The sequence below is a fragment of the Rhincodon typus genome, chromosome 7 (genome assembly GCF_021869965.1).
Source record: "Rhincodon typus isolate 14 chromosome 7, sRhiTyp1.1, whole genome shotgun sequence".
Classification (NCBI taxonomy): Eukaryota; Metazoa; Chordata; class Chondrichthyes; order Orectolobiformes; family Rhincodontidae; genus Rhincodon; species Rhincodon typus.
Window position 1 is genome coordinate 58,872,572 of NC_063338.1, and position 26,420 is coordinate 58,898,991.

Below are 26,420 nucleotides of genomic sequence, written 5' to 3' on the forward strand. Positions count from 1 at the left end.
GTAATGTACAGGGCATACCTGGGCAATTTCCACATTGTCAGGTATATGTCAGTGTTGTAACTGTACTGGAACAGCTTAGCGAGGGGAGCGGCAAATCCTGGAACACAAGTCTTCAGTACTATTGCCGGAATGTTGTCAGGGCCCGTAGCCTTTGCAGTATCCAGTGTCTTCAACTTCTTCTTGATATCACTTGGACTGAATCAAGTTATCTGAAGACTGACATCTGTGATGCTGGGGTCCACTGGATTAGCCGAGATGGATTATCCATTCAGCACTTCTGGCTGAAGATTGCTGTGAATCCTTCAGCCTCATCTTTTCCACTGATGTGTTGGTCTTGTACGTCATTGAGGATGGGGATATTTGTGGAGCTGCCTCCTCCTTCAGTGAGTTAACTGTCCACCACCATTCACAACTGGATGTTGCAGGTCCACGAGTTTAGACCTGATCCATTGGTTGTGGACTCCCTTAGCTCTGTCCATCATTTCTGCTTATGCTATTTGGAATACAAGCAGTCCTGTTTTCCAATTTCACTGAGTTGACACTTTATTGTTAGGTATGCCTGCTGGTGCTCCTGGCATGCCTTCTTGCACCCTCCATTGAACCAGGGTCGATCCTGTCACATGATGGGAGTGGAGGATATGCTGGGTCATGAGGCTGTACATAAAGTTGGCGCACGGTTCTGCTGCTGATGCCCTACAGCACCTTATAGATGCCCAGTTTTGAGTTGTTAGATATGTTTGAAGTCTGCATATGATATGATACTGCAGTCAGATCAATGCAAATTAATTTTACTTTCACCAGAGTGCTGTGATTAGTTAACTGTCTGTATAGAAAGGATAACAGTTAGGAACCCTACTGAGAGTCGAATCTGTTTTCTTTTCAATTCAATGTAGAAAAATGTACCTAATTTAGAACTTGCTGAACTCATTTTAACATTTAAACAAAGAAAGACATCAGTCATCTAGTTACATTTCATAGCCTTTATGGCTATCTCTTCTGGTGTTGATGTGCTAATTTATGAAGTTTGCCAAATTCAGTTCACAATTTATTCCCTCCCTAACAACACTGAGAAACTGAACTGACAGCACGTGGAATGCAACGGTTCAAGAAGACAGCACACCACCACGTTTCAAGGGCTTTTGGGGATGAGCAATAAATGCCAGCGATGGCCACATCCATGAATGAATAGAGAAAAAGCAATGTGTTTTTGGGTTGCTGATCCAGAACTATAATCATTTGACTACCATACTCATTCAATAGGTTTTGTTTGTCCTTAATTACTGAGTTATTTTGGTTAAAGTTATTTGTATCATTAAAGTGGAAACCCCTTGTTTCTTAATCTTTCAGATTAATAATTTCAGATAAATTGTACATACAATATAGATTAAAAAAGCACACATTAGGTATAATTCTGACTTTGGGACAATCCAGCAAGCTCCCATTTATACATAACTTCTGAATCTTATTTCTACACAATTCAATGGAAGCAATTAAATTGGGAGAGGTGTATAATGCACAGCTAATCTGATATTTCAGCATTTTGCTCCATTGCTTAAAGTCAAATTGACCACACACTTCCACCCAAGCCCAAGCTCCATTTCTGATTTATAAACGCCTAGGGTGCCAATCCAATGGCACAGGTGTGACAGAGTGGAACTCCATCTGCTCAGGCCCTAGAAGTGTTACCAACCACCCTTGGGTTTAGGTCTGATACATAGACAAGAATGTGTAGCAACAAGGCTGCATGGAAGCTTCAAGTAGCTCCAATTTGTGCGACTAATGGAGTAGTATGAGCCTGAACATAGAACATAGAACAGTACAGCACAGTACAGGCCCTTCAGCCCACGATGTTGTGCCGACCTATTATCCTACTAAGATCAATCTACCCTGCATACCCTACATTTTACTATCCTCCATGTGCCTATCCAAGAGTCGCTTAAAAGTCTCTAAATTATCTGACTCCACTACCACTGCCGGCAGCGCATTCCACACACCCATCACTCTCTGTGTGAAGAACCTACCTCTGACATTTCCCCTATACCTTCCTCCAATCACCTTAAAATTATGCCCCCTTGTAATAGTCATTTCCGCCCTGGGAAAAAGTCTCTGACTATCCACTCCATGCCTCTCATCACCTTGTACACCTCTATCAAGTCACCTCTCATCTTTCTTCACTCCAATGAAAAAAGCCCTAGCTCCCTCAACCTTTCCTCATAAGACCTGCCCTCCAGGCAAGGCAGCATCCTGGTAAATCTCCTCTGCACCCTCTCTAAAGCTTCCACATGTTTCCTACAATGAGGTGACCAGAAGCCAGAATGCTGCACAGGGCCAACTTAATTCTTCCCTTTTCCATTTTTTGCTGTCAATGAAGCAATTGCAATTTTAGGAGAAAATGGTCAATTCTCTCTTATAGAGAGTCCTCTGAATGGAAAACCTCCTTCCCCCAGTTCCAGAATTTACATTAATCAAACTCTAAGGCATGGATTTTCTTTAGACCTAAAGTTTTGGCCTTCTTAACTTCTGATTCACATCCCTCTCGTCTCATCAGCCCAACCATTTCCCCTTTCACCTTCATAGCCACATGCTCACCTAAAGTTAACACGTGCCAAACTATTCTTCTCCCATCCTCCACCCTTTGCACTTAACAGCCTCCTTGCCAAATCATCCAGTATCCAGCAAAATCGGGTATCAGGAGCCATGTTGAGATGGAGTAAAATAAATGTCAAAATATATTTTAGAACTTTTACTATATTTTTAGAAGAAAACATGAAAACTTTTAAATTGCCTCAAACACTCACTCAATCTCTTATAATAACCAATTTGCATTTATAACCTCATGTCAACTATCTACAGGGTAAACACACAATGTTCCCAATGACCAGTGGGTCTAGAATGTGGAGTCACAATCCAAGGATACAAGACAGGTCAATTAGGACTGAAAGAAAGAGAAATTTCTTCAGCCAAAGAGCGAATTCTCTGCCACAGAAAAACACCGAGGCCAAAGCATTCAATGTTTTCAAGGAGAAATTAGATAGAGTTCTTAGAGCTAAAGGGATCAAAGAGCCATGTGGAGTAAGTGGGAACACAGTACTGTGTTGGATGACTAACTACGATCATATTGATTAGCAGTGTGGGCTTCTGCTGCCTAATAGCTTACTCCTGCTCCTATTTTCTATGTTTCTATGACTAATCCTTTAATAACCTGTTTGAGCTATAAATCTGAGAACACCATTCCCCCATTTTTAAAGGTCCTCAAATTCTACATAGCTCCATGAAAATTGGGGCCTAAATCTCCACTATCTTTTTTTTTAAAGAAACTTTACTATCTTCATGAAAATAAAACATTTGGCAACCCTCTTTCCATTACTTCTAACACACATCACACGAATAATATCAAAAGTCAAGTCAAAAATCTTGTCACTTGAATATAAACTGACTCTTATTTTTCTGTTCAAAAAATACTGTTCGTAAAGGCAGTGAACATCTAAGCTAGAAAATTAGCACATTTAAATGTTCAAATTGCTGTTTAAGATTAAATCAATTGCCCAGCCTGATGGCGTTCCTATTGGATACATTGTGCCAAATTAAATGTATATATTGAACCCAAAACAACCTAAATAAATGACTTTTAAAAACCATAGCACAGAAATTCATTCATCCCCAATGATGCAACGTAATTACTGATCCATGGGATTTATGTCCACTATATCTAAAAACATCTTTCCATTCAGAAATCCTAAGGCCAACTAATTTCAATAACACTAGCAGAATAAAAAAAGTGTAAGTTTAATCCACTAGAGGTCTCATACAAGGGTTTAAAATGTTTGAAGAATCTCTTGGAAGAACCTTGGAATTCAAGGCATGCAGAAGCAAGTAGTTTCCAGGGACTGATATGAACATGCTGCAATTTCATTTTAGAGAACATAGAGATGCTGTTTTCAGACTACAAGGGAAGAAGCCATCACATGCACCAATATAAGGGATCTGGAAGGAACGATTTGCATGGTTGTAACTAGTTTGTTGACCTCATTGGAGTCAGCAAAAGAAAGAATATTTTGAGATGTATAAAAATGACTGTTCAGGCCATATAAATTAATCCTTGAGTTTTGTAAATACATACTCAAGTAGTAAGGCTCCACACTGCAAATTAAATGTGAATTTAGAAAATACTGGAGCTTTTGCGATTAATTTGTTTTGAGTAATTCAAGGAATCGGAATTAATGGCCAGGATGTGAGGCCAAGGAATTAACTTCAGAAGCTAATGGTTGCGGCAAAAACCATCACGAGAAATTTCCTGAGCTTCTCCCATTTCAGCACCATAAATTCTGACAGAAATTTTATTTGTATCTTCCAACTTAATATAATTTGCATCAGGGAGTTACTCAGTGGAACACCACATACATCAACCCCCTCAGGCATTCCTGTCGTACATATTTGCAATAGCTGACTTAGAACTTTCCCCAGTCAATGATTTTCAGGGCTTATGGGGTTACCATTACTAACTGGGATGAAAATTGAAATTAATCAAGAATCTACCTGTGGTCAAATTTACAAGTAATACTTTGAAGTTTTAAAAATATAACTTCCACAAAGTGTAGCCTGAAGATGATATTCACCACTGTGAATCGTAAATGGTTTAGAGTAAGGGAAACAAAGAATTTATTTACCTTCAATTTCAGTGAGTTGAGCTTTTCCTCTTTCAGATGCTCTTTCAGCATCTCTCCATGGACTCTCTCTTGCTCCAAGGCAAATTCTCCAAGCGTGTACTGGCGTACACATTTGTGCCGATTGGACATACCCAGTGTGCTGCCACCCTGGCTGGGGACACTAGTGAAGCCTTGTCGCCGTGTGAAGTAATAGACAGTCACATAATCAAAGCGAACATTCTTTGTCCTCATCCGCTTCTCCCTTTTCAGGATTGATGACGCTACAGATTTTTAAAAAACGATAAATTGGTTAGATACTGTGCTATACACACTAAATGGGACTTCTAAAAGATGTACCATTGTGATCACTGGATGGAAAAAGAATTGATGCAAATCTGGCATAGATAATTTAATTTTGTTGGCCAATTTTATCAATTCATTTTAGAATTCAGCAAGAAATATTCTTGAGGGTAGTGGTATGTTTATAAAACAGTAATTATTTTATATTTGGTATAATTATTGTATATTTATCTTTACTGATTTTTAATGGAGAAATATACGTACCATTCTCTATTGAACTGTGCACAACAAACCCACAAACTCAGCTAATGTTCCAAGGGCCCAGTACAAATCTCGTCACAACAAGTGATGGAATTTGAATTCATTAAAAAAAAAAGTCTGGAATTAAGAATCTGCTGATAGCCATGAAATCACTGTTGATTGTCGGAAAAACCCATTAAACTTACTAGTGTCCTTCAGCGATGGGTCTGGAGTTAATGTTGAGGACTCCCAGGGCAACTCCCTCCTGACTGTACCACTGCGCCACCACTTCAGCTGGTACTGTCCTGTCCAATGGTTCAGGATATACCCAGAGACGGTGATGCCAGCATCTGGGACATTGTCTGTAAGGTATGATTCAGTAAGTGTGACAATGTTAGGTTGCTACTTGACTAGTATGTGAAGAACTCTCCTGATTTTGGCAGTAGCTCCCAGACATTAGTAAGGAGGATTCTGCAGGGTTAATAGGGCTGTTTCTGCTGTTGTCTTTGCCGATGCCTAGGTCAATGCCGGGTAATCCTTCCAAAGTTTTATTTCTTTGTTGAGACTTTGTAGCGAATGAATCAACTGAATAGTTTGCAAGGTCATTTCAGAGGGCAGTTGAGAGTCAACATTGCTGTGGTCTAGAGGCAAATTTAGGCCAGACCAGGTGAGGATGTCAGGTTTCCCTCCCTGCAAAGTCCTCCTTACTAACATCTGGGGGCCGCTGCCAAAATCAGGAGTGTTCTTCACATACTAGTCAAGCAGCAACCTAACAATGTCACACTCACTGAATCATACCTTACAGACAATGTTCCAGACACTGGCATCACCATCCCTGGGTATATCCTGAACTATCCAGCAGGACAGAACCAGTTGAAGTGGTGGCACAGTGGTATAGTCGGGAGGGAGTTGCCTTGGGAGTCCTCAACATTAACTCTGGACTCCATGCAGTCTCATGGCTTCAGGTTAAACATGGGCAAAGAAACCTCCTGATTACCATTTACCAGCCTCCCTATCTGATAAGTCAGTACTTGTCCATGTTGAACAACACTTAGAGGAAGCACAGAGGGCAGCAAGGGCACAAATTGTGTTTCAAATATCTACCACCAAAAGTGGCTTGACATCAGCACCACTGATTGAGCCGGCTGGGTCCTAAAGGACGTAGCTACTAGACTGGGGGTCTGAAAAGTTACGGAGAGTGTCATCAGCAGTGTTATCAAGCAGCGCCTGCTCATCAATAACCTGCTCAGTGGCGCCCAGTTTGGGTTCCACCAGGGCCACTCAGCTCCTGACCTCATTACAGCTTTGCTTCAAACATGGACAAAAGGGCTGAATTCCAGAGGCAAGGGGAGAGCGACAACCCTCGACATCAAGGCTGCATCCGATACAGTGTGGCATCCAGGTGCCCTAGTAAAACTGGAATCAATGGGTATCAGAAGCAAACTCTCCACTGGCTGGAGTTGTATCTGGGATGTAGAACAATGGTTGTGGTTGTTGGAGGGCAGTTATCTCAACTCCAGGACAGTGTCCTAAACCCAACCATCTTCAGCTGCTTTATCAATGATGCTCCTTCCATCATAAGGTCAGAAGTGGACATGTTTGCTGATGATTGCACAATGTTCAGCACCATTCGCGACTCCTCAAATACACTTTCAAATGCAATAAGATCTGGTCAATATCCAGACTCTGTCTCTTATTGGAGATGGTCATCACCTGACATGTGTGGCACAAATGTTACTTGCCATTTGTCAGGCAGTCTAACAAACGCCCCTTGACATTCAATGGTGTTAACGTCACTGAAACCTCCATTTTATCAACATCCTTGGGGTTGCCATTGACCAGAAACTCAACTGAACTCATCACAAACACATTTGCTACAACAGCAGTTCAGAAGCTCGGAATACTGCATTGAGAAATTCACCTCCTGACTCCCCAAAGCCTTTCTACCATCTACAAGGCAGAAGTCAGAAGTCTGATGGAATGCTCCCCACTTGTCTGGATGGGTGCAGCTCCAACAACACTCGAGAAGCTTAACCACTGACGGCAAAATAGCCTGCTTCATTGGCACCACATCCACAAACATCCATTCCCTCTATGCTCAGTAGCAGCAGTGTGTACTCCTCACTTGCCATCCCACCAGTCTCCGAATTCAATGTATCATCCTCAAACACTTCTGCCAACTCCAATTAGACCCCACCACCCAGAACATCTTCCACTCCTCACCTCGCTCTGCCTTTTGCAAGGACCATTCCTTTTGCCACTCTTTAGTTCATGCCACACTCCTCACCCACCACTCCAACCCACCCAGTCCCTTGCCCTGTAACTGTAAAAGATGCAACATCTGCCCACACATCACCTCCCTCACCTCCATCCAGGGCCCTAAACAGTCCTTCTAAGTGAGACAGAGTTTCACCTGTATCTCCTCCACCCTCGTCTATTGCATCAAGTGCTCCTGATGTGGTCTTCTCTACATCGGTGAGACCAAACGTAGACTAGGTGACCATTTCGCTGAGCATCTTTGCCTGGTCCGTAATAGCCAACCTAACCTCCCGGTTACTGCCCATTTCAACTCCCTGCCCCACTCCCCCTCCGACATGTCCGATCTCGGCCTCCTCCAGTGTCGCAGTATCTTTTGCCTGGGCACCCTACAGCCCGGAGGACTCAACATTGAGTTCTCCAATTTCAAATAAGCTTCCCACCCATCCCCCGGTTTCCTTTCCAGCCCCACCTCCTCCCTTCAATTCTACCTTCTGACCCTCCCTTCCAGCCACAAACCGGATTCAACCCTCCCATCAACCAACCTGATTGTACCTACTACCAGTATCCACCTATCACCACCATTCCGCTACAACCCCTCCCCTTTATCTGCAGCTCCCCCAACCCCCACATCCAGTCCTAAAGAAGAGTAATACCCAAAAAGTTGACTGCTCCTTTCCACCAGTCACTATCTGGCTTGCTGTGTTCTTCCAGCCTCCCGTTTGTTTACCTTGGATTCCAGCATCTGCAGTTTTTTTCATCTCGGTTTATTTGAAAAGATCAAAGGGTCACACAACTGATGAGGATGTATTAAACAAACTTAAGATGGTGTTAAATCTTTAATCAGTTAGAAGTTTAAATTGATTCATATGTATATATAAATCCCCAAATTTCTTACAAGTCATTGCCCTGAGAGAACTAAAGGTTTTAATAGTGTAAAGAGGTGGTGACATTTTAGGTCAGACAATATTAATAAATTAAAACCTAACTGATTAAAGATTTAACAGCATCTTCGGTTTGTTTAATACATCCTCATCAGTTGTGTGACCCTTTGATATTTTACTTGTAAATTCTGTGTCTGATGCCACCTCTCTCACTAACACCTGAAGAAGGAGCGAGGCTCAAAAAGCTTGTATTTTCAAATAAATCTGTTGGACTGTAACCGGTGTCATGTGATTTCTGACCTTGTCCAGCCCAGTCCAACACTGGGACCTCCATATCAAGGATAAGAGCAGCAGATATATGGAACACCATCACCTGCAAGTTCCCCTCCAAACAACTTACCATCCTAATTTGGAAATACGTCACTGCTGGTGGGTCACAATCCTGGAATTCCCTCCCAAAGAACATTATGGGTCTACCTTCAGCAGGTCGACTGCAACGGTTCAAGAAGGCAGCTCACCACCACCTTCTCAAGGGCAGCTAGGGGCAGGCAATAAATGTTGGCCAGCTAGCAATGCCATGTCCCACAATGAGTAAAAAAAAATCTCTTGGGGGTGAGTTTAACTCGAGTGTCACCACACCTCAGGGAAGAGAAGTGTTGAGAAGAGTCCTTCATGGTAACCTCAGCTGGTGGAGGAATTAAACCTACACTGTTGACATCACTCTGCATTGCAAACCAGCCATGCACCCAGCTGAGCTAAGTAACCACCTTGCTCTATATACTTTGTCTACCTCTTGTGGAATGTCAGCAGTCTTTAGAAACAGCTTGTTCTGTAATATTTACCATACCTTTACAGTTGAAATGTTTTGCAAATGCGGAACTGGCACATGCTTGCAGACCACCTCAACTCTGCTTATGATGGTCTGGTTGGCATAGATCCATCAATGTGATTTTCAAGTTAACAGCAACAGCTGTAGCAATTATATGTTTCTTATTTTCAACTTCTGAATGTTGTACTGCACCACCAGGATCAAGATCTACTGGCTCTGTCTTCTATATGTTCTCCACTAGTATTCATCTCCAATCTCAGTTTCAGTCCTAGTTTCCTTAAAAAGTAGAAGGGTCAGTTTCTTTCTTTCCCTTTTCAATTTGGATCTCACTTGAAAAAGTACAAGCTTTGAACCAACAGATTTCATCATAAACCTCAGAGTTTAGTTGCTTTGAGTGCTGCTGCATGACAACAGTTATGAACCTTTACAAACTATGCAGTATAATGACAAGGTTCTGAATTGTCTTCAATTGTAAAACCAGTAAGGCCTATGTATACTCTAATCCTGCTGATATGGAACACCACATCTGTCAATATCAAAATAGTGTTTGTCAAACACAGGCACAATCATTCATCATTGAAGTAGTTTATTTTTGTTCATAGTGCTATATCATCACCTAAAATGAAGACCATTCTCCCAATTAATATAACATTAATGAAGTAATGGCTTTAATACTGATTTTACTGGGCAGCAATAGTAACTAGAATCCCAGTAAATGTAGAATCTCCAAAAAAAACTGTGTCTTTTGGAATGCAGCTGATTTGTAATCTAAGTTACCAGTTTTTCATTAATTTCACATATTTATCTTATGGAATAATCGATTGTGCATCAGTTCATAAAAGCTTTCTGCAAATTTAGGTATATAGTGACTTCTGGACTAAGTTAATCCGTCATCCTAGTTACCACTTTAAATTACACAAACAGATTGATAGGAGATGACTTGATTCCCATACTAAAATTGTATTTTGAAAAATATTATCAGTAAGCGTACCAAATCTGTATACATTCCTATGATGAATTAATAATTATCACATACTTCTGTAATGTTTTACTCCTGCAGACAGTATGCAAATAACTGTGAAATAGCTAATGCAAATGAATTATATATAAAAAAAAGCTACAGACTGATGTATGAGTTGTTAATTCAGTCATCAGGGTATTGTTTCTATTCATTGTGATTGCATCAATATTGTCCAGATAAATTATGTTCAGAGACATTTTGCTAAGGTATATGTGCAGGAATTTTGCACCCGTTTCACAGAATGTAACTACTTCAAGTGAATAAATACTTAAAATTTTTGATCTTACCATGAACTTCATCCAAAAATTTAACTTGTAAGGTGAAGCTCTCAATCTTATTTTACAAACATTGTTGCCCAAATTATCAGGAACTTTGATTTTCTTTTGATACTAGGGAGTTGAATTGCTCTCTTGGGAAACTTGAATTCAAATCACAGTATCAACTGATAGTCACACCCAAAGAAATATCATTGTGAGACTGGTGGGTCGGTGTAATATTATATGAAAAATCAGAGGATTGGACTATTACTCCGCAGAAATGAGTTCAAATCCTACAGTGGATGCTGGGGAATTTAAATTCAATGAAACAGATGATGTTGTGGAAATTCATTTCGTTCACTAATGTACTTCAGGTAAGAAAATCTGCTGACCTTATCTGCCCTGACTTTCAGGAGACTCTAAATGAACAGCAATGTCTTGTCTCTTAACTGCCCTCTGAAACGGTTTCGTAAGCCACGTGATTTTATGAACCTATGAGTGTTAAAAGACAGTGGCCTTGATCTTGACACTAATATATGATAATCACCAGAAAAGTTTAAGCTTTCATCTGGCAAAAAGCTGGCATCTGGAACCCTCCAAGGAAGTTCCAGCTCCAGACAGCAACTTCTCAGGGTCCTGATTTACTTACCTGAATAGTTAGAAAATGTTAGAGGAATTAAAACCTGCAGTAACTCCTGGTCAGCTATAAAACTGACACACTGGCAAGTCAATGGGCCATCAATCACTCATTTTGATCACCCCCGCCCCACACACTTTCCCGGACACCTGGCGGACCAATGCCCCCTGCCTGCCTCCAACTGAACCCAGACATAGTTTCTCATCACCCTCCCTGACACCTGATCCACTCCTCCCTCTCACTCACTTACATGCCACTCATGCCTATCTGCCACCCTACCACTTCATCCACCTGCACATCCTCGCCCATTCTACCTCAATCGTTTACATTACACACTTGCGTTTCCTCAGTAGCTGTCAAAGGGGTTTTGGGACCATTAAATCTGGAATGCAGCAGATATTGTCTTCAAGCAAACGTAAACCTGATTTCTGCAATGATCCACTCCTATGTTTACAGCATGTTTTCCTGAACTACTTTGATCATGATGGCTCCTGCCTGGACATCTGGTTGGAAAGCTTCTCAATAGAAAAATGGTCAGCCTTTTCTCTGGTCTGCATCTAGGGATTCTGACTCAGATCAGAAGATTTGGGCAACTAAAACTAAAGAGATAAACTGGAATCGACTTAGGCAGCAAAAATGACAAAGACTGCCTAGGTGACTCTGCAATGTCCACCTCATTAACATCTGAGGACTTCGGAAAACATTTGGAGAGCTGTCTTACAGATGAATCAAGTAAAACCTTAAAATCGTGATACCCACTGAATCTTACCTCATTACTCAATATCTGACCATCATTGTTCCTGGCTATATCCTGTCCCACTGGCAGCAAAGACCCACCAGAAATGGCGGCATAGAGGTTTTATTGTAAAAAGGATGTAGCTCAAGCAAACTTCAACATTGACGCCCAGCCTCATGCAGTCTCACAGCATCAGATAAAATACAGACAAGGCAATCTCCTGCTGGTTACCACCAACGAAACTGCCTTAGCTGATGAATCAGTATTCGCCATGTTGAACACCACTTGGAAGAAGCACTGAGGGTGACAAGGGCCAGTATCAGAATGCACTCTGGTAATGCCCTGCAATGTCTATCAACAGAAGTGGCTCAGTAGCACTGTTGGTGACTGAACTGGCTGAGTCCTGAATGACACATCTGGCAAATTGAGCTTACAATGATGCGGTGAAAGAAACCCTATGAGTGAAGAAAACAAATGACCTTGCTGTCACCAATCTACTTAACAGAGATGCATCCGTGTATGATAGTACTGATAGGAACAATCTCTGAGAGGGCAAAATCCCATTTTCACACTGAGGATGCCCTCCATCATGTTGTGACTCATTCACAGTGTTAAATGGGATAGGTTTAGAACAGATCCAGCAACTCAAAAATATGCATTTGCAAGGTAATGTGGGCCATCAGCTGTATCAGAATTATATTAAACCACAATCTGGGATTTTTTTTAATCAATCACTTACCCTTACCATCATGCCGTCATTCAATGAAGAGTGCCAAATGGCATTCCGTGAGCAGCACTGGGTCTACTTAAAAATAAGGTACCATCAGGGTGAAGCGGCAACACAAGAATACCTGCATGCCAAACAGTGGAAGCAGACTGGGACAGAACAAAGCCATCCCACAAACAACAGGTCAGTTAGTGTAGTCCTACTACTCTAGACACAAATGATAATGGACAACTTAACTACGAATACATCAACAGTTATAATTCCTGACAACATTCAACTGTGGTGCTAAAGTTTTGTTATCCATATGTAGCCTCACTTAGCCAAACTGTTCCAGTACAGCTACAACACTGGCATGTACTTGAAAATATAGGAAATTGCTCAGGTATGTCCTATCCTGAACCAGATTAAATAAACTCTCCACGCTATACACTGTTTAAAAGTAGTCCCAGCAGCAGTCTACAGCAAAGCAAGCAGTCATGTGATTTACAAGAAGCCTTGTTCAAAAGGAGTTTAATGTTCACACTGAACTTTTAATTCCCTTTTTGAATAAGCCACTCCAGGAATTTCAAAAGAGCTTGAAAAAAAATCCATTTCCCATGATCTTTTAAAACTTGAGGTCTTCAAGCAGTAGTAAATATAAAGCTGGAAATATACAGAGAAAATCAGACATCCTTATTGTTTTACTAAAAATGAAACATAATTCTTTCCCAGAAAACAGAGAAATGTTAGTTCCATTTGCGTTGGGTTTGAAGAACTGCTTTTGGGGTTGGCCCCCAAGAAACAGCCAGCAGGAACTCTACACAAACTTGCTGATCTGTTAAAGCTGGCATCTGATATATTAGAATCAGTCCAGTATGAACAATGTAGATACATTTACAAATGTCTCAGTTTGCCCTACAGACTCAACCCACATGAACATTTTCTTTCCCCTCCAATTTTTTTTTCCTCAGTGACCAAAGAGGTAATTGGAAGTTTAAATCAATTGCTGTGGCTGAACATGCATTACTTCTAGAAATCAAAGTACTTGCGGGTTAACAACTGCACTGGAAAGAGCCTATCAATTTCCCTCAATTGTGTAACATTCAAATCCACTTCTGTATCTTTGAAAATGATTGCCGAGTTTATTTGAAGTATGCATTTTACAATAATTTCTCTTTTATAGTACTGTAAATTCTATTGACTGTGAAAATGCAGTGTAAAAAATCCCTTTTCCATGCACAGTATTATAACCCTGAATATTTACTTAACTTGTCATGTCACAGAATTGTAATTCTGATTAGGAACCCATTATTTCATAATTAACTAAGTTTAATGCTGGGCTGGGTGGCCTGTTCATGCTCCTAGTTTGTATCTCTATACGCTCCTGGGTGCTGATAATGTCTGCAGTGTGCAGCTCAGCACACTGCTTAATGCTGCAATTTTGCAGCAAATGACAGGGTTAGAATTATGTTTATTCAATCAGTGCAATTTGTCTCTTTCACCACATTCATGCTTTACAGAAAATGAAATGCTAAGTACAAGGTACAATTTACAGAGAGACACTTTTGAACAAGGAAAATCATGGAATTCTAAAGAAGTAACATTTTGCAAATCAGGAATACTAGCAGAGCTGGGTGAACCCCAGAACATACGCATTTTCAAATACTTCATCAGCTACTGGAAGAATAAAAAAGTCAAAAGATTGATTACAACAAATATAAAACATCTGGTTTCTCAACAAAAATGCTATCAAAGCTACAACAAGTTTTCAAAATATGCTCAAGAGGATTGTAAGTCTTGAGTTTCTAACTAACAAATTCAAAGTTCACTCTTCCGAAAGCTACTGCTGGACACTGCTTCAGAAACACGTTAGCTACTTCAGGAGAAGTCAGTCAGTAACTTGTCAGTTTTATCTCACTACTGACTGTATTAACATTTCTCACTCTTACTTCCATCGATATCAAAGCAGGGATTAACAATTTCACTCCTAAGAAAAATCCAACTGCATATACCAGAAACCATTGCAATACGAACTCCTGGTTAACGATTCAATGTTGCTGTTAGCATTGTAGCCTCTCAGGTATTAACAAGTAGCCAAATGTAACCCACACCATCGTCCACTTATGATATTTTGACATCAATTTTATGAATAATCAAATTCCATTCATTTTTACTACAAGTATATCTTAAACATAGTATCAGTTTATAATTATTCAAGCCCTGAGACACAATGTGGACCAGTCTTGGTGAGCCATATAGCCATGGCCAAATCTATTTCTGTTCTTCTGATGTAAATGCTCTGTAAACTTCACAGCTGGTTTTATGACAAAATACTAAAAAGTTCATGCCAGCCAAGATTACTGTTTTATTTGAAGGGTGAAGGCCAAATTTTTTTCAAATACTACTTGTGGCTTTTTACTTCGCAATGTGCCACCATAAATGCGTGATCTTCTGTCAGGCTTGGGCCAGCTGTGACAAGGAGCAGCTGACAAGAAAACTGATTGCGGAATACCCCCTCAGAGCACAAATTTCAGTTCTTTTCCATATACTGTGCTGTAGTCCCTAGTCTCAGCAACAGGCTATTCTCCTGGAGGCAGAATGATGAAGCCACGCGAGGTGTGCCTGTAGGTGTGGCTGTGTGCGTGTGCTTGCGTGTGTGTGAATGTGCGCATGCCTATGTGCACGTGTGCGTGCGTGTGTCTCTGTATAGGGATGCAGAGCTACCCATCCTAGGGCAAGATGGAGTTAGCTAACTGAGGGTATTTGAAGCCCAATTAAGGCTGACTGGAATCTACAAGTTGGCTTGTGCAGTAGGTAGTAACAGCGCAGCTCCCAATGGGACAGCCTTTGTGCAGCATTCCAGGGTAGCTTTAAAACCTCTCCCCAAGCCTCACCTGCAGTCACAGTGCACCCTGTAGGAACCCCCACCACCATCATGGCAGCCTAGCTGCTGTGCCTATTTTTTATTTTATGTCTTAAAGAAGTTACAGAGCGGTGCCTCCATCTTTTATTTCTTAATTCATGAGATGCAGATGTTACTGACTTGGCCAACATTTATTGCACATCGGCCCTAATGGCCCTTGAGAAGGTGACTGTGGACCCTTTCTACTTTACCTGTGAAGGCAGCCTGCTGCTTTCTCAGTGCTGCAGGTCCAATAGGAGGCCTATTTACAGTCCTTAACTGGATAGTAGGCCATGCACTCTGGCCACTAATTGTCCAAAACAGAGAACATCATTACTGGGAGACCAATCACTATTAATCCCAGTTTGAGCTTGACAGCGCAGTCTTAAAGCCTATGAAAAAATTCTGCTTCAGCTGTCCATTCTATTGCATATCAGTATTTCATATAGTCAGATATGACTTTAAAAAGTACAATGAAGTCAACAAGATTGTCTCATAAATCACAAACAATCCCTTAAAAAGTCAAGATACTTGGTAGAAAAGTCATGAGTTGCTTATTTCTTCAAGCAGAAATCAATGCGATTGTGAGGTGGTTGGTTCTTAACTCCTGGCCTGCTCTACCTTACAAGTCTTTAATACGCAAGTTCTGAGCCCAGCGGACTACAACCTGGTCAGAATGAATACTTTGTTGAAACGTCAGTAGGATGGCTGCCTGCAGCATATGTGCCTCTTATGGAGGTCAAATGATTATGACAGACCAGGATGGACATTTGTACACGATTGCATTTCAATCCAAACTGTTCCCACTTGTAAAAGAAACAAGAATGAAAGGACATAGATTTAAAGAGAAATGGAAAAGAAGCAAGGGTGATGTGAGATTTTTTTTTCCCCTCAGCAAGTAGTTACAGCATGAAATGCACTGCCTGAAAGTGATGTGAAGGAAGGTTCAACTGAGACAGTCAAGTGACATTGGATGATTGCTTGCGTAGGACTAGTGCATAAGGGTATGCAGAAAAAGCAGAAGATTGCCACTAGGTAATAATGCTCCTTTGAAGAGCTGCTGTAGACACGATGGAGTGAATGGCCTCATTCTACACCAAACAATTCTGTAAACCTGTAAATGTAGTCACAGGGTTCCAAGCATAGGCAATGCTGAATGAGTCCAACAGCCATTTGTGACATTCTTCTCTTTTCTACATTAAAAGGCACTTTAAAATGCTTCCTTTTCTTGTACTGCTTTCTAACCCTCTCAAACAAAATGTCCATTGAGGCCCACCAATTTGGTGCTTGTCTGTTTTCTTCAGCCATCCTCTACCTCATTTGCACATTTGGGAATTATAATATCCTCTCCCCTCCATCATATGATAATGATTCAACATGGCTGAGCTCTGAGACCTACTGATTTCTCTCCACAGAATACTAAAAGGTTGGATGACCTGAAAGTAGTTCTGACAATGACTCAGAACATAGCAGTATCCAGAGAGTGGCACCTTTAGATCAAGCTGTTGGAAAAAGAGATGTGATGACACCATGAACTGGACTGAACAATGGCAAGATCTTGATGTAGGAGCTTATAGCACAGGGGCAGAGGAAAATTCAAAGATTGGAACATGTCAGCCATGAGAAGCAATGCTGGTGAGAGGACAAGCAAGAAGCTAGATTTTGATGTCTAAAGTGGGTGAAAAATAACACCATGGTGATGTTGCACTTGGAGATGTAACGTGAGGTCTCTGAGAAGCAAGAGACAATATTACCTTTCTTAGGCCATACGACCATAGGAGCTGGAGTAGTTTGTTCAGCACCTTGAGCCTGCTCTGCCATTCAATAGGATCATGGCTGATCAGACATTCCTCATGTCCACTTTCTTCCCTTACACAGTAGCGATTAGAGAGAGGAAGCTTAGAAGACTTAGGTAAAGGTAGGTAAAAATTAAAGGTGGAGTTTACTTGGCAATGGGAAAGATGATAGGTATACATGACCACAATGGGGGGACAGAAAGACATAATGAGCAAAAGTGGTTAAATGTTCTTTTACAAGGGGTACATGCATAATGACATGTTTTTTTGAAAAAAAAAGCAGATAGAAAGCATACAATTGGCCATGTCAGGAATTTGGTTTAAAAAAAAATTAAACTGGAGTTATGACCCATGAAGTAATTGGATTGGAGAGAGACGTGCATTCCTCCCACCTCAGTCATAACAACGGGGAGGAAATCCTGCCTTGGATAGCTGCTGGCCAATTAGATGGCTGACAACTCTCTGGTCGCAGCAATATCACAGAGAGAATGGTGGCCACTCCTGGAACTGCACTCAGACCCCATAGTGACTGGATATGAAGGTAATTGGGGTGCAGAGTGGTAATACAAGCATCAGGCCTTGGGAAAGGGATTAAGGTGAACAGATAGAGAAGAGTGTAAAATTAAGCCAGAAAGACTAAAGCAAAGATAGTCGCAGACATAAAATAACTGGAATGGAAACACATGCTGAAAGAAAACAAGCTAAGAGATGGGTCATTTAAAACTAAGATGAGTTGGAATTTCTTCACAGGATTATAAATCTTTGGAATTCTCTACCTAGAGAGCTATTGATTTGATTTGATTTGATTTGATTTTATAATTGTCACACATACTGAGATGCAGTGAAACATGTTTTGCATGCTATGCAGACAAATCATATCTTACATAAGTACATCAGGGTAATAGAACAGAATGCAGAATATAGTGTCATGGCCACAGATAAGGTGCAGAGAAGGATCAAGTTTAATATGAAAGGTCTGTTCAAAATCTGATAACAGCAGGGAAGAATCTGTTCTTGAGTCTGTTGGTATATGTTTTCCAACTTTTGTACCTTCTGCCAGATGGAAGCGAGTATAACAGGGTGAGAGGGTCTTTGATTATGTTGGCTGCTTTTCCGAGGCAGCGGGAAGTGCAGAGAGAGTCAATGGACGGAAGGTTAGTTTGCGTGATGGACTGATCTGCATTCACAAATTTCTGTAATTTCGTGAGGTCTTGGACAAAGCAGTTGCCGTACCAAGCTGTGATGCATCTGGTTAGGAAGTCTCCTATGGTGCATCTATAAAAATTGATATGAGTCAATGTGGACATGCTGAATTTCCTTAGCCTCCTGAGGAACAGGGGTCATTGATGTGCTTCCTTAACCGTGGCATCGATGTGGGTGGACAAGGACAGATGGTGATCTTTACTCCTAGGAACTCGAAACTCTCAACCATCCCCACCTCAGCACCATTGATTGTTCTCCACTCCACATCCTGAAGTCGATGACCGGCTCCTTCATTTTTCGGACATTGAGGGAGGGATTGTTGTCATTGCACCATGTCACTGAGCTCTCTCTTTCCTGTACTCCTGCTCTTGGAAATGTTAGCATGACTAACAGCGTATGCATTTGGCAAGACATGCTCGCCTGAAGAAATCTTCAGTTCTGCAAAAGTCTCAGCCATTCGAGGAAAGAAAAGGAAAACATTCCAGTTAGAAAACTGCATTCAGCAACTCAATATTCAGGAGCTTAGAAGTACGTAGGGCCTATCAGCTTCTATGAACACAGACAGTCAACAGTTAAAAACAGCTGCAGAACAATAACACTAATAAGTCTGTATTTAGGAGCTCAGATCAGTGAGAAATAATAAAAAAAACTGAAAATATTTCTGTAGATCATAAAGAATCTCACTAAAGCTACAAGGAAAAATGTGGATCATGAACTTGGGACACAGCAATTAATATCAGGCAACAAAGGAAGTAAATCCCTGAGGGGAAGAAAGAAGATTCTTGCATTTAAAACAAGCTAACAGAAGGCCTAAGTTGCTATATTTGGTAAACAATGATTGTTATAAATATTTTAAATTATCACGAACAGCTACAGAAAGGATTTTTTTAAAAGGACACCTGTTTAAAAAATCCATTAAAATGGCAGTATTCATCAACTAATTAGACTGAAAAAAAACTGGACAAAACATCTAATGTGCATTCAAAAATATTCTTAATAGATGTGATATAAGCACAATCTAATTTGTTTCAATTTAAAATAGTGCAACTATATTGAAGCAGCAAAGAGGATTCAAACCATCTACATTGTTGAAAAAGGCATGAAACAGTTAAGATGAGAAGGAAAAACAGACAAACTCCTCCATTATGGGAGATAAGAAAACAATTTTTTCTTGATTCTAAAGTGCTACAATGACCTTTAAATGTTTGAAAATGACTTTTCCTGCACAAATAGAATGATAATTCTGAAACAATTAGTTTTCAATTTAATAGAAATTGAATAAAAAATATTGAAAACATAAATATAGTAGCTTTCAGGTAGCTCTCTTTGTTCCATTGTGTCATTTTAAAAAATGAACTACTGAAACTATGTAATGAATTGAATATTTATGTTAGTATCATAAGAACATGTGACGATTACTTGTTATTAAGTATCAATCATATAACGGAGAAGCAGATTTAATAAAAGAATACAGCTTCTAGGAGAATCTGTTAACAACTTTACTAATGATCTTTATACTTTGCCAGCATTTTGTGATTATGGTGATTTACAATCAGAACTTATTCAAGACAGAACTTTCTTTAGAATTACTGATCCATTTATTTCAGAAACGTTACTATCAAAGGAGGATCTCACACTAGGAAGTGCTATCCAAAACGTTGGTAGAAGTTAAGTATCCGAAACAGAACAAAAGAATGACGATAACAGAAAGCCAACCAACACAAGATGATCGTCAGACTTTGCCGGCTTTCCAGGACACAAAACATGGAAACATCTTATGATATTCCAAATCAAAACATGTTTAAATACTTTGATGCTAGAACTCACTGTTTCAAAATGTGAAATTTAAAGAAAACACAAGCAGACACAACATTCAGCTTTAACATTCCAATGCAACTTTTGTAAAAAAAAGTCAGATATTTCCAGAGAATATGCACAAGTCTTAAACAGTCGAATCACAGACTAATAAAGCTTACTTACATAAAGAGCTTATCATGTCACAGGAGGGAGGAAGAAACCCAGAATAACAGGGCACACATTTATTGAAACATACATCTTTATATGATGTTATGGCAATGATGGTAGGGCAACTCTACCTTTCCTAGGGATAACTTGTGACCTGCCTGAACCAGGACTGACAGTGGTAACTGCCAACCAACTCATCTCAAAGTTGACAATAGAGGAAAAACAGAAATTGCTGGAAAAGCTCAGCAGGTCTAGCAGCATCTGTGAAGAAAAATCAGTGTCAATGTTTCGGGTCTGGTAACTCTTTGTCAGAACTTATGGTAGCTGGGGAATGTCAGTTTATATGCAGAAGATACGGTGGGGAGAGGGGATAATGAGTAAATGATAGGTGGGGATAGAGCCCAAAAGAGAGAGAAGAACAGTTGGACAGACAAAGGAATTGACAATGATCTGGCTAAGAGGGTGAATAGCTGTTAACAGGAACTGTGAATGACTAACAATAGGTAGTGTGTAATGGCAAGCTATGTGATAACAAGGCCTGGTGTGTGGGGAAGGGGCTAGGATGTGGGAGAGTTCATGCCCTAAGATTATTGAACTCTATATTGAATCTGGAGGGCTGCAGGGTCCCCTAGCAGTAAATGTGGTCTTGTTCTTCCAGCTTGCACTGAGCTTTGCTGGAACACTGCAGCAAGCCTGAGACAGAGATACTGGCCAGGGAACAAGGTGCTGTGTTGAAGTTGCAGGCAACTGGAAGCTCAGGGTCTTTTTTTGCGGGCAGAACATAGATGTTCTGCGAAGCTGTCAACCGCTTGACAATGGGGCAAATGTTACTGAATTATCTGAAAATAAAACATAGTTGAAGGGAATGAAGCTTCAACCTTCTGACAGGGAACTGCATGGTGCAGGCAGAACACTGCTCAAAATCAAAGGAATGCATAGAGTAGTCTTAAAATACAGAGACCATTACAATTTGAAAAGGTGTTCATCATCAAAACAAAAACAGCACTTTTCACTTTGGAGCAGAAAAACATACCTCGCTCTTAATATTCTCCATTATGTTGAAGAACCTCAACCAACTTAGAATCCAAATACCAGCATCAATGCAACTTTACTCAACAACAGGAAATCTTTAAAGGTCTCAGAAGCGTGTTCACTAAACCCAAGAGAGAATATACACCAGCTGAGATTAATTACTTTGGTGTCTTAACAACTCTTCATGATTGACAGTTCTGATGATAGTACTGATTCCACAGGATTGAAGGAATTATTCAATTGTCTTCCAAATGCAGGTGAATGCTCAAATTCTGGTCACTGAAGATCTCAGACACCACAACTATCAGGAATTAGTAGCAAACTGCCAATTCAGATGTTCAGAAGAAAAAGTACTAAAACAGCACAATCAGCTAACTGTCTACCTGATAAAAGGATCCAAAAGAACATTTGTCAGAGTGGAAGGATAACATGGGAGTATACCTTGCTAAACTTAAAAAACAGAAAATTGTTACTTCTTTCTGATCACAACAAACTTCTCTGACATACTTTGAGGAGACTAAAGCTCCCTCATGGGAAAAAAGACTTTCAATGGTGACATCAATACCAGAGAACATCCTTTGTAAAAGTCAATTGGGAGATCAAGCTTCCAGTATAGCAATGATCTGTACCTGAATGAGTGTCATCAAGTTGCTGATTTCCAACCCAACGAAGTCATCAGCTATTTATAAAGTCAGAGACGTGGGGACAGATGGTGCATCGGTATACTGACTTTACCTAATAGAAACAATTTTCTAAGAAATTTAGTAATCAGGAAAAAAGCTTGGAGGCAGATGTTGAATTAATACAAGTAGTACCTGAAAGGGTCCACAACTTCATGTAATAAGCTCTATCGATCAGGATATAAAGGACTGTTCCTGAGAGGAGCTTACAAGTGTTTCAGTTCTCTGACAGTTGAGTACCAGAATATTTTAGTGGTTATCAGGAATGTCTACTCACTCTCAAGGATAGCTTGAGGTTTTACAGAGGAATCTCATGCATTTCAGATGAAATGTGACTAGATATTAATTATTACATCATGAACCTGTTCTATTCATCGAGACCGAGCCTGATTTCTGCTGAAGTTTTCATTTGGGCGTCCTTCCCCAATTATTATCAGTAAACAGACAAGTACCAAAGAAAAGGAATGTGGCAGTCTGCCCAAGGCATCCAAGGTGGCTCCTGTGACCACAACTGAAATATAGAACATGCTGGCAGCACCAGTCCCTGAAAACATGGCACTAATCAAATGTGACAATTTATAACACAGTAAATTCAAAAAACAGACTCACGAGTAAAATGGCTGGAAGTGGATGGGTTCACACTGTCACCACTTTCTGCACTTTCACTTTCAGAGATCTCATCATCTGACTCCCTTACAGATGAACATGGTGAGGCTCCTTCAACATCTTCAAACTTCCTCTTCAAAATCCCACTCATGATGCTCTCAAATTATTAACAGCAACTGCAAAACAAAATTAATTGAATAATGTTTCTTACTTTCTGTTAAGGAAATCAAAGAAAATGAGTGAACTCAGATGATAGTAACTGTAATGTGAGGAATAACAAAAATTTAAAGCTGAAGTGACTCATACATTTTTCAATTACAGCATGTGTTAAATATATTGTCTTTAAAATAATAGATCTGTCCTTCTGCCATCAATTTTTTGGAACAGTAACTGAAGCTACAGTTCAGTGATGCAGATTTTGACACATGTAGCACTGACCTTTGCTCTTTATTCTGGTTTTGGATTCCATAATTTGCAGGAACTACAGATTAAATGTGAGGTCAGCAGTATGTGTATATGAACTCTCAACTATTTTTGATTCCCTGCGGAGAAAGTTAAACCTCTCGAAAATATTTGGTACAGAAAGCAATCTTTCTACAAGACGATATTTGGTGCTCAAGGAGAAATATTTATTCTGTCTCTTTTTGTTTATTCCTAGGAAAATCCTGCTCATTCACTAATGAATTCACAGAAGCACATACAAATGTGAAAAGAACTATAGGTGGATTGCAAAAGTATGATTTGCATTGAATTATTTAAAAAAGACTTTCATTCTGTCACTAACAATTACTTTATAATTGGATACAAAAATAGGCAATTATGCTGATTTTTGTTGTACACTACATTTAAAATGTTGTGCTACAAAAAGCACTAAGTTGTGCTAGCAATTAAGTATGTCCTCTGTTTCTGAATTGGTTTTAAGTAACCTTCCATACGCTTCATAACCAACTAAAGGTATTCCAGACTTAAAATAAGCTGGTTAATGTGTTTGTGTGCATATAAATCCCACAATAAGATGCAATTGTTCAACACTTTTTATTGAAACCAAACATTCTGATTGAATTAACAAGGTGTAGAACTGGATGAACACAGCAGGCCAGGCAGCATCAGAGGAGCAGGAAAGCTGCCGTTTTGGGTCTGGACCCTTCTTCAGAAATGATTCATTCTGATTGAGACTTAAAAGTAAAAATTCAATGTGCTTTATGGTTTTCAAAATGAAAAGTTTTCAATCACACAAATCTACGTGTAGAATTTTTGAAACACTTGAAATTCAAAGCAATCTCATAAAATAACCTATAATGCCTAAAATTAGTACTCAAATAATAAACTTTGAAATTACATAATAATATCTTGGTCATTCAGGTCAACCTATGATATACTTACACGGCACTGGGAATGTTAACTTGCGGTTTCCATTTCAGCTACTATATAATAACCAGTTTGCAACACGGAGAGGAAATGACCCTCAAAACAATAAACTTTACCATCCACATTTGACCTTACTTAATCCACACTGGGGTAATTATAACCAATCCTTATGGTAGCAAACTGACATAATCAGATTAGCTGCCTGTCTTCTGCACCACCTCATTTTATCTACAATAGAGTAAAAGCTACATTTAAAACAAAAGTGGGTAAATAATGCTTTAAAGAACTAACACCTCAATAAATGAATTGAAGAGATATAACTGTGCTGCAAAATAAGCTTTATTGGCAGTCAGCTGCCAGTCAGTTTGAGCTGAAAGAAATAAAAGACTCATAAAAAAATTACTTCACAAAAGGAAATAAATGAATCCATCATGCCTTAATTGCAGTTGATATCTGCATTAGGACGATGCACTTTATCTTTTTTTCTAATTTTTTTGTGCTTTTTTTTTTAAAAAAATGTACTGCAGTTCATAAATTCTTCTGAGCTAAGATAGAATGGTTGCAACCAGCATTTCAAGGATAATGGACATAGCTCCACGGGCCTCATAGAGAAGTGATGTCTGAAGAGACACAGAGATTTCATGAGGTATGCTATTTGATCTGAGTGGTCTTGCAGAATAGTCAAGCACACTCCCAGTGACAAAGGTATTAACAGCCTGATGGGTTTTTTTTTTGCCTCAGGGGTCTCAGAAACAGAAAGATCAACAGTAGGTCTGTGTAGGACTCAGGAATGGTGGCAGTGAGGTTAAAAAGAGCAGCAGGTTCAAAAGGACACAGAAGCAGACAAACCTGTGACAATGTTATGTGGGACATGGAAAGCGAAATTAAAAGGAGCAGTGAAGACGGAGAGATTGGCAGAGAAGCTGTGTGGGACTCAGGAGCAGTAGCAGTGATGTTTAAAGGAGCAGTGAGTGAGGAGGGGTCCCAGAAGCAGACAGCCAATGATGGAGCAGCTTTATCAAAAATCGAAATGTGAAAGACAGCAAGCAGGTAATTGGTGGGTACTTCTCTCGTCTTATGACCGGATGTTAAATTTAAGGTAAGGTTGTAAGTACAGCTTAAACATTTTGGATAGATAATTAAAATGGGGAGAAAAGGGCCTTATATAATCACTAGGCTATTAATATAGAGATTAAGCTAATAGTCTGGGGACCCCAGTTCCAATGTCACCATGGCAGATGATGGAATTTGAATTCAATAACAATATGGAATGAAGAGCCTAATGATTATCATGAAACCCTTGTTGATTGTTGGGAAAAAATTGTGGCCCACTCAGGAAGAAACTGCCATTCTTACCTGGTCTGGCCTGTACGTGACTTCAGATCCCAAGCAACACATTTGATTCTTACTGCCTTCTCTGCAATTAGGAATAGGCAATAAATGCTGGCCCAACCAGTGATGGCCACATAGCATGAATGTATTTTTTTTTAATAAAATTACAAAATCAAAACTAGATTTCTTCGTTTTATAGTGAAGGGGTTCTGATTGCTTGTCAGGCATAAACACCTAGTACCTTATTCCCAGTGAAATAGTCTCGGCAGCCTTTAATCTCCAGCAATCAAACCACCCAAACCTCTTGTCAGGCAGACTTCAGAACAGGTCAAAATACCCACCTAATTTCACCTCAAATTAATGACATACACACATACGTAATAATCTCATACACATCATGATTGTAACAAGTATTGCTTGAGCACCACTCTTCTAGGTAAGTGGAGAGTATTACAACACATCCTGATTATGCTTTTAGATGCTGGAAATGCTTTGGGATCAGGATGTGCATTGCTTTCCATAGAATTCCTAGGCTCTGACCTGCTTTTTAAGCAACTGCGTTTTTGTGGTTGTTCCAGATAAGTTTCTAGTTTATGATAATCCCCAGGATATTGATAGGAAGTGATTCAGTGATGATAATTTCATTGAAATGGCAAGGGAGATGGGTATATTTCCCTTTTTGGAGATGGTCATGCAGCACAGTGCCTCAGTGGTTAGCACTGCTGCCTCACAGCACCAAGGATCTTAGTTCGATTCTACCATCAGGTGACTGTCTGTGTGGAGTTTGCACACACTCCCTGCATCTGCGTGGGTTTCCTCTGGATGCTTTGGTTACTTCCCACAATCCAAATATGGGTGGATTGGCCATGAGAAATGTGGGGTACAGGGATAGGGAAGGGAGTGGGTCTGGGTGGGATGCTCTTTGGAGTGTCGGTGAGGACTCGATGGGCCAAATAGCCTGCTTCCACACTCTTGTGATTCTATGATGTCTGGCACTTGTTTGGTGCAAACATTACATGCCAAT

General features: G+C 40.0%; 1 protein-coding gene across 8 annotated transcripts in view; it reads right to left on the reverse strand.

The window, feature by feature from the left end:
- csrnp3 (cysteine-serine-rich nuclear protein 3) overlaps nucleotides 1-26,420 on the reverse strand; it is a 245,838-nt gene that overhangs the window by 10,670 nt on the left and 208,748 nt on the right. For 7 of the 8 annotated variants that reach the window (XM_048599494.1, XM_048599491.1, XM_048599493.1 and 4 more), the window contains 2 exons: nucleotides 22,700-22,872; nucleotides 4,668-4,927 (listed from right to left, as the gene is read on the reverse strand). In XM_048599494.1, coding sequence (XP_048455451.1) covers nucleotides 4,668-4,927; nucleotides 22,700-22,847 — 408 coding nt within the window. In that variant the 5' untranslated portion in view covers nucleotides 22,848-22,872. Of the gene's footprint in view, nucleotides 1-4,667; nucleotides 4,928-21,411; nucleotides 21,511-22,699; nucleotides 22,873-26,420 lie in introns of those variants that run through there. The other variant, XM_048599496.1, reaches the window with a different exon arrangement.